The sequence below is a fragment of the Cherax quadricarinatus genome, chromosome 41 (genome assembly GCF_038502225.1).
Source record: "Cherax quadricarinatus isolate ZL_2023a chromosome 41, ASM3850222v1, whole genome shotgun sequence".
Taxonomy (NCBI): Eukaryota; Metazoa; Arthropoda; class Malacostraca; order Decapoda; family Parastacidae; genus Cherax; species Cherax quadricarinatus.
In genome coordinates, this window is record NC_091332.1 from 26,819,306 (window position 1) to 26,840,269 (window position 20,964).

General features: G+C 40.6%; 1 protein-coding gene across 3 annotated transcripts in view; it reads right to left on the reverse strand.

The window, feature by feature from the left end:
* Window positions 1–20,964, reverse strand: part of Gga (ADP-ribosylation factor-binding protein Gga) — a 236,986-nt gene that overhangs the window by 65,277 nt on the left and 150,745 nt on the right. For all 3 annotated transcript variants that reach the window (XM_070093106.1, XM_070093108.1, XM_070093107.1), the window contains one exon: window positions 19,605–20,252. In XM_070093106.1, coding sequence (XP_069949207.1) covers window positions 19,605–20,252 — 648 coding nt within the window. The remainder of the gene's footprint in view (window positions 1–19,604; window positions 20,253–20,964) is intronic.

Consider the following 20,964-nt stretch of genomic DNA (forward strand, 5'->3'; position numbering starts at 1 on the left):
TCCTACCATCAGGTAAAACAAATACAGGCTTTAATTAATTAAATGTCATAGTATATTACATGTGGGTCGGGTGGGCTGACCTGGCTGGCTATCATGCCTCCCAAACCTGGCTTTCTACAAATAAAACTCATATCTCACCCTACATTAAGACTACAAATATTTTAAGGTAAGAAATGGGTGTACTGTGTGTTAATTTTACTTTTTATTGTTTTTAGTGCCTATTTCTATTGCAAACTTAACATACGTTAGTGTAAACTTGTTATCTGGCATTTATATGCATTTATAAGTGGAAAAAATGGTGTTCTGCTTTCTGGCAATGTCTACTTTCCGGCAGTAGCCTAGAACCTAACCTGCCGTATAAGTGGGGCCCTACTGTATACATGAGAGAATCATATACATAGGGTGCTTGCATGATGTAACAGGGTGAGCATCCTCCATACTGGTGGTCAGGCATGAGTGACTGTTTACTTCTTGCAATCCTCAACAAAACAATGCTTATTTGAAGGATTTTAAGATGCCTGAGACCTGCTGTGCTATGGGCTGTTCAAAGAGAAGGGGGCGATGAGAATTTTTTTTTTTTTATTGTATTCCTGTTGAGAAAGATCTTTGGGGAGAGTAGCAGGCAGTGATCATGAGACTGAACTGGGTGTTAAAAGAATACACATCCCTGTGTAGTCAACATTTTGCCTCAAGTAATTGTGGTAGGGGACCTGAATGCTAAAGTAGGAGAAACTTTTAGAGAGGGTGTGGTAGGTAAGTTTGGGGTGCCAGGTGTAAATGATAATGGGAGCCCTTTGATTGAACTTTGTATAGAAAGGGGTTTAGTTATAGGTAATACATATTTTAAGAAAAAGAGGATAAGTATACAAGATATGATGTAGGGCAAAATGACAGTAGTTTGTTGGTTTATGTATTAGTAGACAAAAGACTGTTGAGTAGACTTCAGGATGTACATGTTTATAGAGGGGCCACAGATATATCAGATCACTTTTTAGTTGTAGCTACACAGAGAGTAAAAGGTAGATGGGATACAAGGAGAATAGAAGCAACAGGGAAGAGAGAGGTGAAGGTTTATAAACTAAAAGAGGAGGCAGTTAGGGTAAGATATAAACAGCTATTGGAGGATAGATGGGCTAATGAGAGCATAGGCAATGGGGTCGAAGAGGTATGGGGTAGGTTTAAAAATGTAGTGTTAGAGTGTTCAGCAGAAGTTTGTGGTTACAGCAAAGTGGGTGCGGGAGGGAAGAGGAGCGATTGGTGGAATGATGATGTAAAGAGAGTAGTAAGGGAGAAAAAGTTAGCATATGAGAAGTTTTTACAAAGTAGAAGTGATGCAAGGAGGGAAGAGTATATGGAGAAAAAGAGAGAGGTTAAGAGAGTGGTGAAGCAATGTAAAAAGAGAGCAAATGAGAGAGTGGGTGAGATGTTATCAACAAATTTTGTTGAAAATAAGAAAAAGTTTTGGAGTGAGATTAATAAGATGAGGAAGTCTAGAGAACAAATGGACTTGTCAGTTAAAAATAGGAGAGGAGAGTTATTAAATGGAGAGTTAGAGGTATTGAGAAGATGGAGGGAATATTTTGAGGAATTGTTAAATGTTGATAAAGAGAGGGAAGCTGTGATTTCACGTATAGGGCAAGGAGGAATAACATCTTGTAGGAGTGAGGAAGAGTCAGTTGTGAGTGTGGGGGAAGTTCGTGAGGCAGTAGGTAAAATGAAAGGGGGTAAGGCAGCTGGGATTGATGGGATAAAGATAGAAATATTAAAAGCAGGTGGGGATATAGTTTTGGAGTGGTTGGTGCTATTATTTAATAAATGTATGGAAGAGGGATTGGCAGAAAGCATGCATAGTTCCTTTGTATAAAGGCAAAGGGGAATACCTGGTAAAGTGTATGGTAGAGTTATTATTGAAAGAATTAAGAGTAAGACGGAGAATAGGATAGCAGATGAACAAGGAGGCTTTAGGAAAGGTAGGGGGTGTGTGGACCAGGTGTTTACAGTGAAACACATAAGTGAACAGTATTTAGATAAGGCTAAAGAGGTTTTTGTGGCATTTATGGATTTGGAAAAGGCATATGACAAGATGGATAGGGGGGCAATGTGGCAGATGTTGCAGGTGTATGGTATGGGAAGCAGGTTACTGAAAGCAGTGAAGAGTTTTTACGAGGATAGCGAGGCTCAAGTTAGAGTATGTAGGAGAGGGAGATTATTTCCCAGTAAAAGTAGACCTTAGACAAGGATGTGTGATGTCACCGTGGTTGTTTAATATATTTATAGATGGGGTTGTAAGAGAAGTAAATGCGAGGGTCTTGGCAAGAGGCGTGGAGTTAAAATCAAAGAATCACACAAAGTGGGAGTTGTCAGGTGACACTGTGCTCTTGGGAGATTCTGAAGAGAAGTTGCAGAGGTTGGTGGATGAATTTGGTAGGGTATGTAAAAGAAGAAAATTAAAACTGAATACAGGAAAGAGTAAGGTTAGGAGGAAAACAAAAAGATTAGGTGATAAAAGATTGGATATCAGATTGGAGGGAGAGAGTATGGAGGAGGTGAATGTATTCAGATATTTGGGAGTGGACGTGTCAGCGGATGGGTCTATGAAAGATGAGGTGAATCATAGAATTGATGAGGGGAAAAGGGTGAGCGGTGCACTTAGGAGTCTGTGGAGACAAAGAACTTTGTCCTTGGAGGCAAAGTGGGAAATGTATGAGAGTACATGTATAGTTTTACCAACGCTCTTATATGGTTGTGAAGCATGGGTGATGAATGTTGCAGCGAGGAGAAGGCTGGAGGCAGTGGAGATGTCATGTCTGAGGGCAATGTGTGGCGTGAATATAATGCAGAGAGTTCGTAGTTTGGAAGTTAGGAGGAGGTGCGGGATTGCCAAAACTGTTGTCCAGAGGGCTGAGGAAGGGTTGTTGAGGTGGTTTGGACATGTAGAGAGAATGGAGCGAAGCAGAATGACTTCAAAAGTGTATCAGTCTGTAGTGGAAGGAAGGCGGGGTAGGGGTCGGCCTAGGAAAACTTGAGGGAGGGGGTAAAGGAGGTTTTGTGTGCGAGGGGCTTGGACTTCCAGCGGGCATGCGTGAGCGTGTTTGATAGGAGTGAATGGAGCCAAATGGTTTTTAATACTTGACGTGCTGTTGGAGTGTGAGCAAAGTAACATTTATGAAGGGATTCAGGGAAACCGGCAGGCCGGACTCGAGTCCTGGAGATGGGAAGTACAGTGCCTGCACTCTGAAGGAGGGGTGTTAATGTTGCAGTTTAAAAACTGTAGTGTAAAGCACCCTTCTGGCAAGACAGTGATGGAGTGAATGATGGTGAAAGTTTTTCTTTTTCGGGCCACCCTGCCTTGGTGGGAATCGGCCAGTGTGCTAATAAAAAAAAAAGTAATTGGCAATCATTCATGTTCATTACACCTTTCAAAGTAGGGTCCTTGATGTCAGTGTGTAGCTCTAGAGCCAAGGAACTGGACCTACTCTTCCCTTTGTTGAATTGACTCTGACTGCCTCCCATACCCCAGATGTTAAACAAACTAAGTATTCTGAGCTATAACCAAATCGAAGATGACTGCAATAACCAAATAATTGTCTACAAAGACATTCTGAATGTATATATCAAGAAAAAACAAGGGGTCAGTGGAAGAACAGTCTTTTCAGACACCAAACTGGTTAAGGGAGTGAGAGTTCCAGGTCACTGGGTAACATTCAAGGTGGTTCTTAACCCTTTGACTGTTTTCGACGTATAAATACGTCTTACGAGCCAATGTTTCTGACGTATATATACTCAATAATTCTAGCGGCTTCAAATCAAGCGGGAGAAAGCTGGTAGGCCCACATGTGAGGGAATGGGTCTGTGTGGTCAGTGTGCACCACATAAAAAAAATCCTGCAGCACACATTGTGTAATGAGAAAAAAAAAACTGATCGTTTTTTTGGAATAAAACGCTGACTTTGAGGTGTATTTTCGTATAGTATTTATCGTTGTATTCGCGTTTTCATGGTCTTAGGTGATAAAATGGAAAACATATTACAGAAATAGAGATGATTTTCATTACTTTGATGATGAAAACGACCTTGAAACTGAGCTCAAAGTAGCGGAAATGTTCAATTTTTACCAATGTTTTTACCAATGTTCAGGAGTAAATAAATCACACCACACGTCCAATACACATCAACTGGGGAGTCTAATATTCTTTCACTAGTGCACTGATATTATTTATACCATTTTTACAATAATGCAGTAGTCTGCATAACAGTAAATTTTGTATTTTTTTGTATGAATAAAAAATCAAAATAGAAAGCAATAATAATATAAGAGGGGCCTAGAGATGTGACTAATGAACAGAGCATATGTTATTTTAGTGCCACGAATGTCTACCTTGTTTATTCTGGACCCTATTTTGAAATTGGCATCTTTTTTAGTTTGCGTGAAATTGGCCAAATTGCCAAATTCTGACCACCATATTGGGTAGTCCAAATTAGTAAATGGGAGGTTTCTTGTACTCAGCTGATAGATAAAATGAAGTTCTAAAGAAATAGCTATGAGTTTGGTCAACTGGAACAATGGAATTGGCTGAAAATAGGGCTCAAAGTCGGCGAAATTGCCGATACGCATATGTCGCCGAGACCGCTAACTTTGCGGGAGCATAATTCCATGAGTTTTCGACCAAATTTCGAACTTTTGGTGTCATTACCACCGGGAAAAGATTCTGTATCATTTCATAAGAAAAAATAATTTTTTTTTTTTTCAAAAATTGAGCGACATAGAATGACAGTTTCAGAAAGGGGCCTGAAACAGTCAAAGGGTTAACTAGGTTCTGATAAAGCACAAAAAGGCACAATACCGTGACTGAAACAATACATTGTGACTTTGTAAATGGTCCAAGTCATACTGAAATGGCATCGTAAGTTCCTCTCTCCTATGTGCTGGTTATTTGTGTAGACTCTAATAAATGAAATGGGTCTATAATGTTAAGCAGCTTCACCCTAGGTACCCAGTATTCAAAAAGGAAGGATTACAGCTATTTTACACTGCACGGATAGCATGCCATATTCAATCAAAAAGGTGCATGAGGAAGATCATAGCTGTTGGGTGTAAGTGTTGATCATAGCTGTTACCTGGAATATACATGGAGAGGGTTTCAGGGGTCAACACCTCAATGTCCCCATGGCCCAGTCTGAGACCAGGCCTTGTGGTGGATCAGGGTCTGATCAACCAGGTTGTTACTGCTGGCTGCATGTAAACCAACATTCGAACCACAGTTCAGCTGATCAGGTACTGACTTTAGGTGCCTGTCCAGTGCCTTCTTGAAGACAGCCAGGGGTCTATTGGTAATCCTCCTTATGTATGCTGGGAGGCAGTTGAACAGTCTTGGGCCCCTAACATTTATTATGTTGTCTCTTAGTGTACTCATGGCACCCCTGCTTTTCATCGGGGGAATTTTGCATCTCCTGGTGAGTCTTTTGCTTTCTTAGGGAGTGATTTTCATGTACAAGTTTGATACTAATTCCTCTAGGATTTTCCAAGTATATAATTTTCATATTTTCATATAGTCGGACTTGAGTCCTGGAAATGGGAAGTACAATGCCTGCACTTTAAAGGAGGGGTTTGGGATACTGGCAGTTTGGAGGGATATGTTGTGTATCTTTATACGTATATGCTTCTAAACTGTTGTATTCTGAGCACCTCTGCAAAAACAGTGATAATGTGTGAGTGTGGTGAAAGTGTTGAATGATGATGGAAGTGTTTTCTTTTTGGGGCTTTTCTTTCTTTTTTGGGTCACCCTGCCTCGGTGGGAGACGGCCGACTTGAAAAAAAAAAAAAAATATTATAATGTACCTTTTACACCTGCATTCCAGAGAATACAAATCAAGGGATTTCAACTGCTCCCAGTAATTGAGGTGCTTTATCGTACTTATGCGTGCCTTGAAAGTTCTCCGTACATTTTTCAGGTCAGCAATTTCACCTGCCTTGAAGGGGGCAGTTAGTGTACAACAGTATTCCAGCCTAGACAGAACAAACGATTCGAAGAGAATCATCATGGGCTTAGCGTCCCTAGTTTTGAAGGTTCTCATGATCCATCATATTTTTCTAGCAGATGAGGTAGATACACTGTTGTGGTCTTTGAAGGTGAGATTAACTGACATTATCACTCCCAAGTCATCACATTAGCTTTTTGCTCTATTTTGTGATTAGAATTTGTTTTATACCCTGACATAGTTTTAATTTCCTCAAGTTTTCCATACAGTGGCCCCTCAATAATTGTCCGGCCTGAAAGTCGTCCATTTCGGAAATAGTCGCGTTATTTCGTCTAAACATTGGCTCAATATGGTCCGTTAACTCGCTAATCGTCTTTCGTCCTGGACACGTACTCACGGCTCTGAGCCGCATCGTCCTCCCTTCCCAGCCAGTGTGCCATTGTTTACCAGTGAGCGACGGTCCCCTCACGTGTTCATGCGAAATATTTCATAATATTCCATTCATTTTAGTGGTTGCAAGTGCTAAATAAGCTACCATGGCTCCAAAGAAATACAATTGAATTTAAGAAAAACATCACTGAACAATATGAAAGTGGCATACGTGTGGGCAAACTGGCCAGGATGTATAACAAATCCCGTACAACCATATCTTCCATCATAGCCAAGAAAAAGGAAATCAAGGAAGCTGTTGTTGCAAAGGGGGTAAATATGCCGACAAAAATGAGATCACCAGTGCTCGAAGATGTTGAGAAGTTATTACTGGTGTTGTGGATAAACAAGAAACAATTAGCAGGAGATAGTCTTATGATGTCGATTATTTGCAAAAAGGCTAGGCAGTTGCATGACGATTTGGTAAAGAAATTGCCTGCAACTAGTGATGTGAGTGAATTTAAGGCCAGCAAAGGCTGGTTTGAGAGATTTAAGAAGCGTACTGGCATACACAGTGTGATAAGGCATGGTGAGGCTGCCAGTTCAGACCAAAAAGCGGCTGAAAAGTATGTGCAGGAATTCAAGGAGTACATAGAGGCTGAAGGGGGATATCAAGGTTCTCAGCGCGAACGAAAAATTTTTCCGAAAAAATTCACAAACTGAGTTAATCTTATAGAAAAATAGCTTAACTCTCTGGCAACACAATGGTACCAGAATCATTGTTCTATGACATTCCTACAAGGAATTATGGTCACTTAAATACACCTAGGGTTACGTCACCACCCGCGGCAGGTGTGCTCACCTGTCGTCAATTTATTTTTTTTTTTCCGTTTTTTTTTCGTGTATTTATTGTATTATTCTTTCTAAGATAATAATTGACGATTTGGCATCATAATACATTGGGCAGGACTTATACGTAGAGTTCCAACCAACCAGGAACCTCCCGACACAATTTTGCTGACGTCATGGAAAATTCCAGTCTCGGGGTGGCCGGGGAATATGGCTAAATATAACGCTATTATAGCTTCTACGGCTTATTTATCTATCACAATTGATCTAATATGACATAATAAACAATATAAATAACAAAGAAGTATGGTAAATACTCCAGAATGAATAATATATGGCATATTCCCAGAGCGCTCCATCGGGAATAATAGATTCCCATTCTCAGAGAGGGGCTTCCATTCTCTTTCTCTCACCTCCAGGGTCCTTATATTAAAGAAAACGAACATGGTTAACTATGATATACACTCGTAATGCAGTATAAGACTGAGAAAAATGTTATTTTCTCGAAAAAAAAAAAAAAAGGTGGTCCGGCTGTTTCGCGGATTATCTCGGAAGTAAGTTATTCACATATATGAGCAAGTACCTTCGTTAATAATAGCAGGAATGTAATGAAATTCACAGAGAACATAAAGGAAAGATTGTTTTACAAGCTAGCGGATTGCTTTTTGAGATATCATAATTTGTTTTTGATTTATGTGAGGGCAAAAGTCAGATATTTGGCTGAAAGTCAAAAACCATACAAAATTTATTTTTTTTAAGAATGAAGAAAGGATAAATTACAGAACATCTAACCGCTAGAGATACAGTTTAGCATTGTTTTATGCGTAGATAATGCCAAAACAACTTCTCCAAGTCCCATGTCGAAGTTACTCTTCAATATGTATGATTATTAGTAAATAATTTTTTTCTCAGTTGTTTTTTGAGCTATCTTATTGAAACTTGGTCACATTACTATTGAAAGGTGCTTCTTTACGTACAAAAAAAATGAAAGAAATCGAACGAAAAATAAAAAAGTTCATGTGTTGACCTTGATATCCCCCTGAAGGACTGAAACCTGAACAAGTGTTCAATTGTGACGAAACAGGCCTCTTTTGGAAGAAAATGCCAAAAAGGACCTACATTACTCAGGAAGAAAAGGCACTGCCAGGACACAAGCCTATGAAAGACAGGCTGACGCTCATGTTCTGTGCTAATGCTAGTGGGGATTTCCTCCTCCAGTCTTCCATACACTAAGAAGAATTGCCAATAAAGGTAAGTGTTATCTGTTAATGTTTCATTCATCATGTCCCATTGTATTGTTTATGTACTACATCTATATTTCATGTAAAAAACTTTTTTGTTTTAATACTTCTGGGTGTCAGGAACGGATTAACTGTATTTACATTATTTCTTATGGGGAAAATTGATTCGAAAATCGTCTATTTCGATAATAGTCCCACTTCCAGGAACGGATTAAGGACAATAATTAAGGGACCACTGTATATGAGTAGTTGAAATTTTTCTTCATTGAACATCATATTGTCTTCTGCAACCCATTTAAAGATTTGGTTGATGTCAACTTGGATATTTAGTGTCTTCGATGGAGGACACTGTCATGGTGATTTGGGTGTCATCTGCAAAGGAAAACACGAAGCAATAGCTTCCATCTCTATGTCAGATATGAGGATGAGGAACAAGATGGAAGCAAGTACTGTGCCTTGGGTGTAAGTGTTGATCATAGCTGTAAGTGTTGGAGAACACAAGCATGAATATCATTTGGTCAGGCTGCTGAGAGTCAGCAGTGATACAGGAAAGTTATGAACTAAAGTAATTAGTGGCTAAGAACTAGAATGGTCAGTGAAGTCAACAAGAAGTGAAAAGGCATAGTGGTAAAAAGAGATACAGTGGAACCTCGACTTTCAAACTTAATCCATTTCAGGAGCTAGTTCTAAAGTCGAAATGTTCGAAAGTCAAACCAATATTTCCCATGAGAAATAATGGAAATACAATTAATCCATTCCAGAAACCCAAAATATTCACAAAAAAATGCATTTTATAGAGATTACATTATAGTTTTACATACACACAACAAACACATATAGTACAATTAGTAATAAATTTAATTAAACATATAAAACAACATTTTTACTTACCTTTATTGAAGATTAGTGATAGCATCTGGAAGATAGGGAGGAGGAGAGAGGGAGATGGGGTTATTATTTGTAAGGAGAATCCCCCCCCCCCCTATAAGGACTTCGGGTATCAAAGACCTCTCTGGGGTTACTTCCTTTCTCTGTCTTTTAATGCCACTAGGACCAGCTTGAGAGTCACTGGACCCGTCTCACAAAATAACTGTCCACAGTCCTATGTTTCTGGCGTCTCTTTAACATTTCCTTCAAGTGGGACATGGTTCTGTCACTGAACTTGTTGCAGAGATGGCTTGTTTCAGCTTGGTCAGGGTGATACTTTTCAATGAAAGTTTGCAACTCATTCCACTTTGCACGCATGCCCTTAATCACTGAAGAAGGCACCTCATCCACTCCCATCTTCCTCCTCCTCTGAAGCAAGTTCCTGAGCTGTAGTCTGATGCTGTTACAGATGAAGCTCTTCCAGCTCTTCAGTGGTTAGCTCTTCCCTGTGGTCATCCACCAACTCTTCCACATCCTCTCCACTCACCTCCAGCCCCAGAGTGTTCCCCAATGCCACAATAGAGTCCACAACAGGCAGAGGGTCAGCCTCAAACCCTTCAAAATCCCTCTTTTAGACACAATCTGGCCACAGTTGTCTCCAAGCAGAGTTGGAAGTCCTGGAAGCCACTCCTATAAGAACATAAGAAAGAAGGAACACTGCAACAGGCCTACTGACCCATTCTGGTCATCTCCACTCAAGGAAGGAGCACGGCACCAGACCCAGCAGCACAAGCTAGTTAGGTCTAACTCACACCCACCCACACCCACTCATGTATTTATCTAACCTATTTTTAAAACTACCCAACGTTTTAGCCTCAATAACTGTACTCGGGAGTTTGTCCCACTCTTCCACAACTCTATTACTTGCAAAGGCTTATGGAGCTGTAGATATTGAAGTGGTTCCTCCAGAACTCTCTTAGGGTCAACTTAGTGTCTGTGGTCAATTCAAAGCACTTTTCAAACACTGCCTTTGTGTAGTTTTTTGAAGTTAGAAATGACCTGCTGGTCCATGGGCTGGAGGAGAATTGTGGTGTTAGGAGGCAAAAACTTCACTACGATGAAACTGTAGTCCTTAGACAGTAGGTCTACCAAGTCTGGAGGATGTGCAGGAGCATTGTCCATTAACAGGAGGCACTTGAGTGGTAAATTATTTTCTAAGAGGTATTTTCTCACACTGGGGCCAAACACTTCATGGACCCACTCTTTGAAAATTTGCCTTGTGACCCATGCCTTATTATTTGCTTTCCACAAGACACATAATTTGTCCTTAATGACATTGTTTTTCTTAAACACTATGGGACTTTTAGTTATACACGAGTAAAGGCTTCACTTTAAGATCACCACTAGCATCAGCACAAAACAAAAGAGTTAGCCTGTCTTTTATGGCTTGTGTCCTGGGAGTGCCTTTTTCTCCTAAGTAATGTAGGTCCTTTTTGACATTTTCTTCCAAAACAGGCCTGTTTCATCACAACTGAACACTTGTTGGGATTTGAATTTTTCAGTGTCTATGTGCCCCTTAAACTCCTGTACAGTTCTCAGCTGCCTGTTTGTCTGAACTGGCTGCCTCACCATTCCTTACAACATTGTGTATGCCACTCCGCTTCTTAATCTGTCAAACCAGCCTCTGCTGGCCTTAAATTCACTATCAGCACTGGTTCCAGGAGCTTTCTTTACCAGATCAGCATGCAATTTCCTTGCCTTTTCACAAGTAATTGTCTCCGAAACACTATCACCTGCTATCTCTTTATTCTTGATCCACACCAGCAACAACTTCTCAACCTGATCAACTGTCTGTGGTCTATTTTAGTTAACATATCAACACCTTTCGCAACATCAGCTTCCTTGATTTGTTCTTTCTTTTCCAGGACAGAAGCAATTGTTGACTTGCTTTTCCCATACATCCTGGCAAGCTCAACAATTCTCACACTACTCTCATATCTTTGTATTATTTCCTTCTTCACGTCTATGGTGTTTCTCACTTTCTTTACCACAGGGGTACCACTAGCAAGTTTCCTTGGGCCCATGGTAGCTTATTTCACAGTAGCACAAACACTAAACACAATGAATTAAAGGTGAAATGTTTGAATGAGTGTGCAGGTTAGAGTTCACTCGCGCATCAACAAAGCCAGGCTGGCTCACGACACCTGCGCGGGGATGCGGACAGAGCGGACAGGTCCGGTACCCGGTGGTTCAAAAGATGGGATGCGTTTGATAATCGGGTCAAAACTGGTTCAAAAAATGCGTTCGAAACTCGAAAAGTTCGATAAACGATACGTTCGAAACTTGGGGTTCCACTGTATGTGTATTATCTTTTGTTGATTGTTGTTAGAAATATATGGAGAAGTGTTTCAAAGTGTACAGAGTTGGGAGCTACTCAATACAGTGAAATGGAAGCTTACTCTTGGACTCAGAGATGTGTGATATGTTGCAGTGTTTAGCTTCAGGTGACAATTGTACGGGTTATCCGCATTTAAAGTTAGCTTTATCAAGGCTTATATCTGGGGCTTTCTATATGTATGCTGATATGATTTCCATTTTCTCATGGGTCAAAGAAGTTGATGATGTGATATTTGGGATAAACAGTGAAGAGGCAGGGATAGATGGAATAGGTACATGATGAGTGTTAAGATATGAGGTAACTGGAAAATATTTGGAGTCTCGTGGGATGTAAAACTTTACAGCAGTAGAGCTGGATCTTTGTTTGAGGAGGATAAGAGAAGAATATGAGGAAGCATGTATTTCTGTGACAGTCTTAGAAGTAGGAGGAGACAGAGTTTGGGATAGTCCATTTGATAATGAAAGATGTGTAGGGATGATGAGATGACTGAGAGGTCATGAATTCAGGCAATTTTTTTTTTTTCCTTTGAGGTTTTGGTTCATGTTGCAGGAATGGTTGAGGAGTCCATCGAGATTCAAGATAGTGTAAATGCCAAAGGGTGTAGATGTAGGTAAATCAGAAGTAGTGACTTTTAAAAGTTATACACAGGCGTGATATTATGGGATGTTCTTAGAGGTTGAGAGGGTGGGGTTGCTCTGGAGTAACAGATACATTGTAATATACCTTTTTGGCACAGCAAGGTTTTGACTTGATAGTATAATAAGCCTTATTTATCTCTTAAACACTAACTTATTTTCCCAGAGGAAAAACCATACACCGAAGATGTCTGGTGAGCGATCGCAAAGAGGGTTATTATGATCCATTTCTCTACAGACTCGGCATATTCCTTGTGACTGGCAATACTCTTCTGGGTGGCCATTACACCAGCACTTATGGCAGTGTTGAAGTGTTGGTTCAGTTCTCTCACTGCTAAGCAATGGCCATCTATCTAGACTGAGGTCAAAAGTATAAGGCAATTGAATGTTAACTATATTGCTGGTACCTCTTAATAACTAAAAACAAAACACCATTATGATTGTCGTATACAAAGGATGTGCTAAATTATGCTAAACTCTTTCGTTCTCACGAGGCTGCTCTTATCACTTCCAGGCATCATTAAAATCGGCTTCGCTTTCTATGTGACTGTCTTGCTGAATAAGTTTTGCCCCCTTCCTTCCCCCATTTCCTAAAACCCAACCCACTGGGTACTTCCTTTCCTGACCAAGCCCATCTCCTACTTCAATAGCTCATTATTTCCACTAAGTCACAGGTTGAAGATGCCTTCTTTACTCTCCATCAGCATCAACATGCTCTCTTTGCTTCTCTTCCACAAGTTCTCTAACCTTCTCACTACTATTGCTTTTGACACTGCTTGCCATAATTCACAAATTCATTCTTCTAAACTACAGAATAAACTTAAACGACTCATCTCAGATAGTCGTTGGTCTAAATTTTCCCTTACTGTGTTACTAATCTGTCTTCTGTCATGCTCTCTCAACATGAGCTTGAACTTCTTGGTTTTGGTCTTTCCTTTGCCACTTCACCTGCCCCTCACACTGGTATTGACCTGATTAGCTCTTCTGATTCTTTTCGTCAGTCTCGCTCTCGTAATCTTCCTGACTTGTCCACTTTTCGTGGCGCTCTCCTTCCTGCTCTTGATAGCCTGTTTTCTAAGAACCACCACCACCTGCGCAGCTATCACCTTTCCCTTTCTACTCTTAAATCTAATGCTAACATTGTCATACTCTCTTCTGATAAAGGTAATGTGGTAGTTATCCTTGATCACGAGGATTACTTCAGTAAAGCTGATGTCTTATTCTCTGACTCAAGTACCTACACTTGTCTCGTTTCCATCCTTCTTGATCACATCAAGAGAGCTTTCAACAAAAAGCTAAGGGCTCTTTCCGACCTCTGTCCTCCTGACTTTGACCTTGTTCAATGTTTTCATGTCATCTGTCCCTCTGCCCTATTTCTATGGCCTTCCCAAAACTCATAAACCTGATATTCCACTGCATCCCATCATATCCTCTAGAGCAGTGGTTCCCAAACTGGGGGTAAATTACCCCCTGGGGGTAATTTAACCATTTTTGGGGGGTAATGGAGGGGTGACAGAAAAAAAGTTATGAATTCTGAAAATCAAGAAAACAATGCGGTACCCGGTATGAGGATTATTGTTAACTTTGTCTTAGTATATAAAGTTGTAAAGTAAACCTATTATAAGTAATAAAGTTAAACCAAATAACAATAAACATCAAAAACTAATATACAGTATTAGAAAAGAAGAAATATATAGCTAAGTGTGTGGAAACCCAAAAGTATTTTGACAAGTATGCTTCAGGACAAAAGTCACTCAGTAGCCCAGATCGACCTGTCCAGTACGCGTCACTCACTTCCTGAGGCTGCCTCTATTTCACACTGTCAGTTTATCTGTGAGCATCAGCCGAGATAGACATAAGCTGGTATGTATGTGTACTGCCCTGTGCAGTATATAGTTAGTATTTACCCACTGTTACTGTGAATTTGTAGCTATTATTAATTTTATATATAATGTATGTGTGGTTCTTACGTTTTCAATGGTTTTGCTAGGATTAGCAGAGTATGCGAGGCTGTATACGTTCACTGTAGTCTCGCGCTACACGGTGCTCTTGTGCTGACAAGCATGATACTTGCAGCCTGGCAATTTTGAATGTATGCGTGTGTGCTTGCATCAGTGAACTTGTGTTAGCTGCCATGCGAGAAATTATGTACCTTGCGTTTTGCAGTGTATGCATGGATATTATTCTTTTTCTGCAGATTGAACAAGAAAATGTCCAAAAAGCGCACCTACACTGACACCTTTCTTCGCCATGGCTTTGTGAATTTAACTTCTGGTGGAGAGGATCGGCCACAATGTGTGGCATGTCACAAAGTGTTGACAAATGAAAGCCTCAAGCCATCAAAACTCTCAGCTCACCTCCAGAAGTGCCATCCAAATCTTCAAAATAAGGATCAGGCTTATTTTCAGCGCCAGGCTGTAGCACTGAAGAATATCCAGTTCGGCTCATCTGGAATTCAAGCCCAAAAGCTTCAAGCTGAGGTCGAAGCATCCTACTGTGTTGCATATAAAATTGCCGAACAACAGAAATGCCACACCATTGCAGAGAATCTGATTATGCCTTGTGCACCTTGAGCACCGTCGATGATGGGTGGTCATCGTGGATTACGGGGCCTCATACAAGCTATCAATCCAGAAATTTCTGTAGGTCACTGCATCATTCATCGGTACTCTCTTGGATCGAAAAGCCTGCCTGGTAATCTGAAGTTAGTGTTTGAAGATGTGTTGAAAATCGTCAACTTCATCAAGTCCAGAGATGTGAATTCGCGCATATTCAAGGAGCTGTGCAAGGAAATGGGAGAGCAGTATCAAGTTCTGCTCTACCACACCGATGTTCGCTGGTTGTCACGAGGCAAGGTTGTACGTCGAGTCATTGAGCTCCGAAAAGCTGTTCAGGAATTCCTGGAACAAAAAGGATCTCCTTTTGCTACCAAGTTCACCGATAAGGAGTGGCTTGCTCGACTTTGTTACTTGGCTGACATATTTGCGGAGCTGAACAGTGGTAATCTGCAACTCCAGGGCCGAAACACGACTGTCATTGATGCCCATCACACTGTGACTGCATTTCTGGGGAAACTGAGACTCTGGATTCGGCGCTTGGAGAAAGGAGTGATCGCCCAGTTTCCCACCCTAGACCAGTTTGTTGAGGAGAATAGTCATGATACTGGATCACTTCTACAGACCATCAACAAAGAAATGAGCGACCATTTGAAGGGGCTTGAAACAAGCATGCATCACTACTTTCCAGAGAGTGACCAAGAAAGAGCCACTCTTCAGTGGATCATTCATCCCTTCTCTGTACCTGATGATGCCATTCATGATGATGATTTCCCTGCAAAGGAGGAGTGGATCACAATGCGAGCCAATGAAGCCTTGAAAATCGAATTCCAAAACCAAAATGCAGATTCCTTTTGGATTTCACGACTACCTGACTCGCCAACTCTGTCCAAGAGAGCCTTGAAGTTGTTGGTATCATTCTCAACAACGTATCTGTGCGAGAAGGGCTTCTCAACTGTGCTGGGTATGAAAACAAAAAAGAGGACTCGCTTGAATGTTGCAAACGATGCCAGGCTGGCACTTTCAACCACGAAGCCAAGAATTCCTAAACTAGCTTCAAGTATGCAACTCCATCCATCCCACTGATGTTCTTGACATCTTTGGTAATAGTCATTAGAGATGCACAATGTTCAAATACAATAAATAAAAGAAAATATCTCAAGTGTTTTAATTTAGCCATATATATCAATAACAACAACATTTTGTGAAAGGGGTAACATGCTTTATGTGGCATGTTAAATTGGGTAACAAGCTGAAAAAGTTTGGGAACCACTGCTCTAGAGGTTCTGTCTCTTATTCTCTTGCTTCTTGGCTGGCCAAAACCCTTACTCCCTTTTTTGGTACTTTTTCTCCTGCCCACCTTCAACACTCTCAAGACTTCATCGAACCTGTTCACCCTCTCCCGACCTGTAAGATGCTTAGTCTTGACATTGAGTCCCTCTTCACTAATGTCCCTCTTAATGATGCCCTTAATTTTCTCAGAGAGAAGGCCAATGAAGGGTTACTTCATCTCCCCAGACCTACTGATGTCTTTCTTGATCTTATCCACCTTTGTGTGGACTCAAATTCCTTTTCCTTCCAAGGTAAATATTATTCTCAAACCTTTGGTGTTGCTATGGGCTCTCCTCTTTCTCCTGTCTTGCTAATCTTTACATGGAATACTTCGAGACTGTTCTTCTTCCTACTACTGATGTGCGCCCTTCACTCTGGCTCCGCCATGTAGATGACATCTTTGCTCTTTGGCCGCATGACTCTTGTCTCTTCCAGCCATTTCTTGATGCTCTTAATAATCTTGCCCCTTCCATTAAGTTTAAAGCTGAATGGAAATCTAATTCCTTGCTTCCTTTCCTTGATGTTCATGTCCACCGCTTAGATACAGGTTTTGCCTTTTCCGTTTACTGCAAGCCTATACACAGTGGCATGTACATTCACTACTTTTCTTATCATGCTTCCTCTGTTAAGAAAAGTGTTATCTCGTCCTTTCTCTGTACTCCCCTCATTTGTGATCATCAGTCCCTTGACTCAGAAATTTCCACTCTTCATAATTCAATTTCCTGTCTTGGTTACCCTTCCCCTTTCATAGACTGCCTTCTCACGTGCTAAATGGACTTTCTTCTCTACCAAACTCTCTACCCCTGTGAACTCTCCTGTCCTCTGTCCTCCCTACATTTCCAGTTTTTCTAATCTCAACAACTCTGTTCCTTAGACATCAAACTTATTTTTTGCCAGACCAACACTCTTCACACTAATCTTGTTCAAGCCTCTCCTCCCTCTATAAATGATCCTGGTGTCTATTCTATTTTTTGTTCCTCCTGTCCTCTTCAGTACTTTGGAGAAACTCGCCCTTCCTCCTGTCCTCTTCAGTACTTTGGAGAAACTCGCCCATCTCTTTCTGGCAGACTTAGGCAGCACAAAAGTAGTGTTAGGCTTCCCGACACCAACAATGCTCTTTTCTGTCATGTCAGAGATCACAATCATTCTATTGACTGGTCTTCTGCTAAAACTGTCTACCCTACTTCTAACTTTTACAGAAGCCATTTGGTTGAATCCTCTCTTATACACAACTTTCCTTGTACTAATCTTAGTCCTGGCTTTGTCTCTGTAGATGCCTTCCTTTCCCATTACATTGTAAAATGCTCCAAACTTCAGAACACCCATGACTTAACCTGATTCTTTTTCCCCCTTCTCTCTCTTCCCCTTTCCTCTTTTTCCTTTTTTTCTTTTCTTTCTTCTGCCTTGGGTATTTGTTCTCTTATTATTTTATTATTTTCCCCCCTCTGTGTTCTTCCTCCTACCCTCTGTGGGCCTCTAGCTCCCTTGCAATTCTCCTCTTTCTTAGTGTTTGACTGACTCCACTACTACCTCTCTTGCTCCCATCCTCGTCTGCTGGCCTATATATACTTCCTCCTCCTCTCCTTTCTGTTAGTGTTAGTCTAAGTCAGATAGAAATGTCATCGCAAGCTCCTCTCTTCTAAGTGCGGGATAGAGGATAGAGGAGCAATGTGGCAGATGTTGCAAGTATATGGAATAGGTGGTAAGTTACTAAATGCTGTAAAGAGTTTTTATGAGGATAGTGAGGCTCAGGTTAGGGTGTGTAGAAGAGAGGGAGACTACTTCCCGGTAAAAGTAGGTCTCAGACAGGGATGTGTAATGTCACTATGGTTGTTTATTATATATATATAGATGGGGTTGTAAAAGAAGTAAATGCCAGGGTGTTCGGGAGAGGGGTGGAATTAAATAATGGGGAATCAAAATACAAAATGGGAAGTGACACAGTTACTTTTTGCTGATGATACTGTGCTTATGGGAGATTCTGAAGAAAAATTGCAAAGGGTAGAGTTTGGGAGTGTGTGTAAAGGTAGAAAGTTGAAAGTGAACATAGAAAAGACTAAGGTTATGAGGGTATCAAATGATTTAGATAAAGAAAAATTGGATATCAAATTGGGGAGGAGGAGTTTGGAAGAAGTCAATGTTTTCAGATACTTGGGAGTTGACGTGTCGGCAGATGGATTTATGAAGGATGAGGTTAAGCATAGAATTGATGAGGAAAAAAAGGTGAGTGGTGCGTTGAGGTATATGTGGAGTCAAAAAACGTTATCGATGGAGGCAAAGAAGGAAATGTATGAAAGTATAGTAGTACCAACACTCTTATATGGATGTGAAGCTTGGGTGGTAAATGCAGCAGTGAGGAGACGGTTGGAGGCAGTGGAGATGTCCTGTCTAAGGGCAATGTGTGGTGGAAATATTATGCAGAAAATTCGGAGTGTGGAAATTAGGAAAAGGTGTGGAGTTAATAAAAGTATTAGTCAGAGGGCAGAAGAGGGTTTGTTGAGGTGGTTTGGTCATATAGAGAGAATGGATCAAAGTAGAATGACATGGAAAGCATATAAATCTATAGGGGAAGGAAGGCGGGGTAGGGGTCATCCTCGAAAGGGTTGGAGAGAGGGGGTAAAGGAGGTTTTGTGGGCGAGGGGCTTGGACTTCCAGCAAGCATGCGTGAGCGTGTTAGATAGGAGTGAATGGAGACGAATGGAACTTGGGACCTGACGATCTGTTGGAGTGTGAGCAGGGTAATATTTAGTGAAGGGATTCAGGGAAACCGGTTATTTTCATATAGTCGGACTTGATTCCTGGAAATGGGAAGGGTTTGGGATATTGGCAGTTTGGAGGGATATGTTGTGTATCTTTATACGTATATGGTTCTAAACTGTTGTATTCTGAACACCTCTGCAAAAACAGTGATAATGTGTGAGTGTGGTGAAAGTGTTGAATGATGATGAAAGTATTTGGGGATTTTCTTTCTTTTTTGGGTCACCCTGCCTCGGTGGGAGACGGCCGACTTGTTGAAAAAAAAAAATATTTTTTTTATTTTAAACAAAGGGAAGTACTAGATTCATAGGGGTTATACACACCATACCTGAGGAATGAGAAGTGATCAGGTTTAATCTAAGGAAGGGCAGGGTAGCATCTATTTCCTCAATCAAGAGAACTTCACCTATCATCAAGGCATTTTCCTTGAAAAGGGTATGTTATGTTCATAGCTTTGCTCCTGTAGTTCACAAGTAGCCAATTACAAAAAGTGTTAAGAAACTTACCTGGCTTGATTGTATCTAAAAGTAAACAACAGACACATGCCTGGCTTGATTATGTCTAAGGTAACCAATGGACACTTACCTGGCTTGATCATGTCTAAGGTAACTAATGGACACTTACCTGGCTTGATCATGTCTAAGGTAACTTTAATATCGTTCATATGCTTCACTTCCATAAACTGGGCATTTGATGTAGAACTTGTTCTTCTCTTGGTGCTATCACCAACACTCTTTATACTTTCTTGAGATAATTTTTTTGAATTATTTGCTATTTCTTGTTTGGTATTAAGAGAGGGAGCCTCTAATAAACTACCATTATGACTATCTAACAGATTACTGCCTTGCAAAGGATTCACTTCATCAACAGTACTGTGTGTTGTCTTTGTTCCATCGGTCACCAAACTCCCACTAATCTCTCCACTTAACAAATCTAGATTTAGCAAGGAATCTACAGAGTTCTTGCTAGCATGACTGTTACTAGCACCAGTGGTTATAGGAACACTGGAAGGAAACTGAGACGTGCCAAGCATTCCTGCTGGACTAGTTTTGCTGTGCAGAAGGTTTGCAGATGAGTTCAATGAAGCTGTTGCCAGGTTAACATTCTGCTGTTGCTGTTTCAACTGGTTCATGCTCAGCTTTTCTAAGGGTTTAAATTGAACCTGAATCTGAGTATTAGTTGGTAGATTCTGTTTGATCAATGATGTACCCAAAGCTGTTAGGTCCTCCAAAGGGTCAGTTCGCTCTCTGGGTTGTACATCTAGCCGAGTATCTGGAATTTAAGGTTTACAGTTAAACTGTCATTTGGAAAGGCATTGGATGTTTCACTAACAAAACTCATCCTACAAGCTTTTATTATAATATCTTAAAAAAATATGAATATAATAGTTAATACAGTTAAATGAACTTAAGTATTTCCCTAACCAATGGTTATACAGTGGACCCCCGGTTAACGATATTTTTTCATTCCAGAAATATGTTCAGGTGCCAGTACTGACTGAATTTGTTCCCATAAGGAATATTGTGAAGATTAGTCCATTTCAGACCCCCAAACATACACATACAAACGCACTTACATAAATACACTTACATAATTGGTCGCATTGGGAGGTGATCGTTATGCGGGGGTCCACTGTAATTGCAAAATGGGAACAAGCATATAAAAGGTTGCTACATTTTAGACAAACAAGTAGCAAAGTTTACACGTAATAGAATGGGCAATAACATTAGAACAAAAAATTCAGAATGACCCTACCATTCCATAGAAAAAACAGCAAAACCACAGGTTTAGAAACCAAAGATAACAGAGGATTTTAAGAGAGACAATGTAGTAGTAGTAGGTAGTAGGTTGGTAGACAGCAACCGCCCAGGAAGGTACTACCGTCCTACCAAGTGAGTGTAAAACGAAAGCCTGCAATTGTTTTACATGATGGTAGGATTGCTGGTGTCTTTTTTCTGTCTCATGAACATGCAAGATTTCAGGT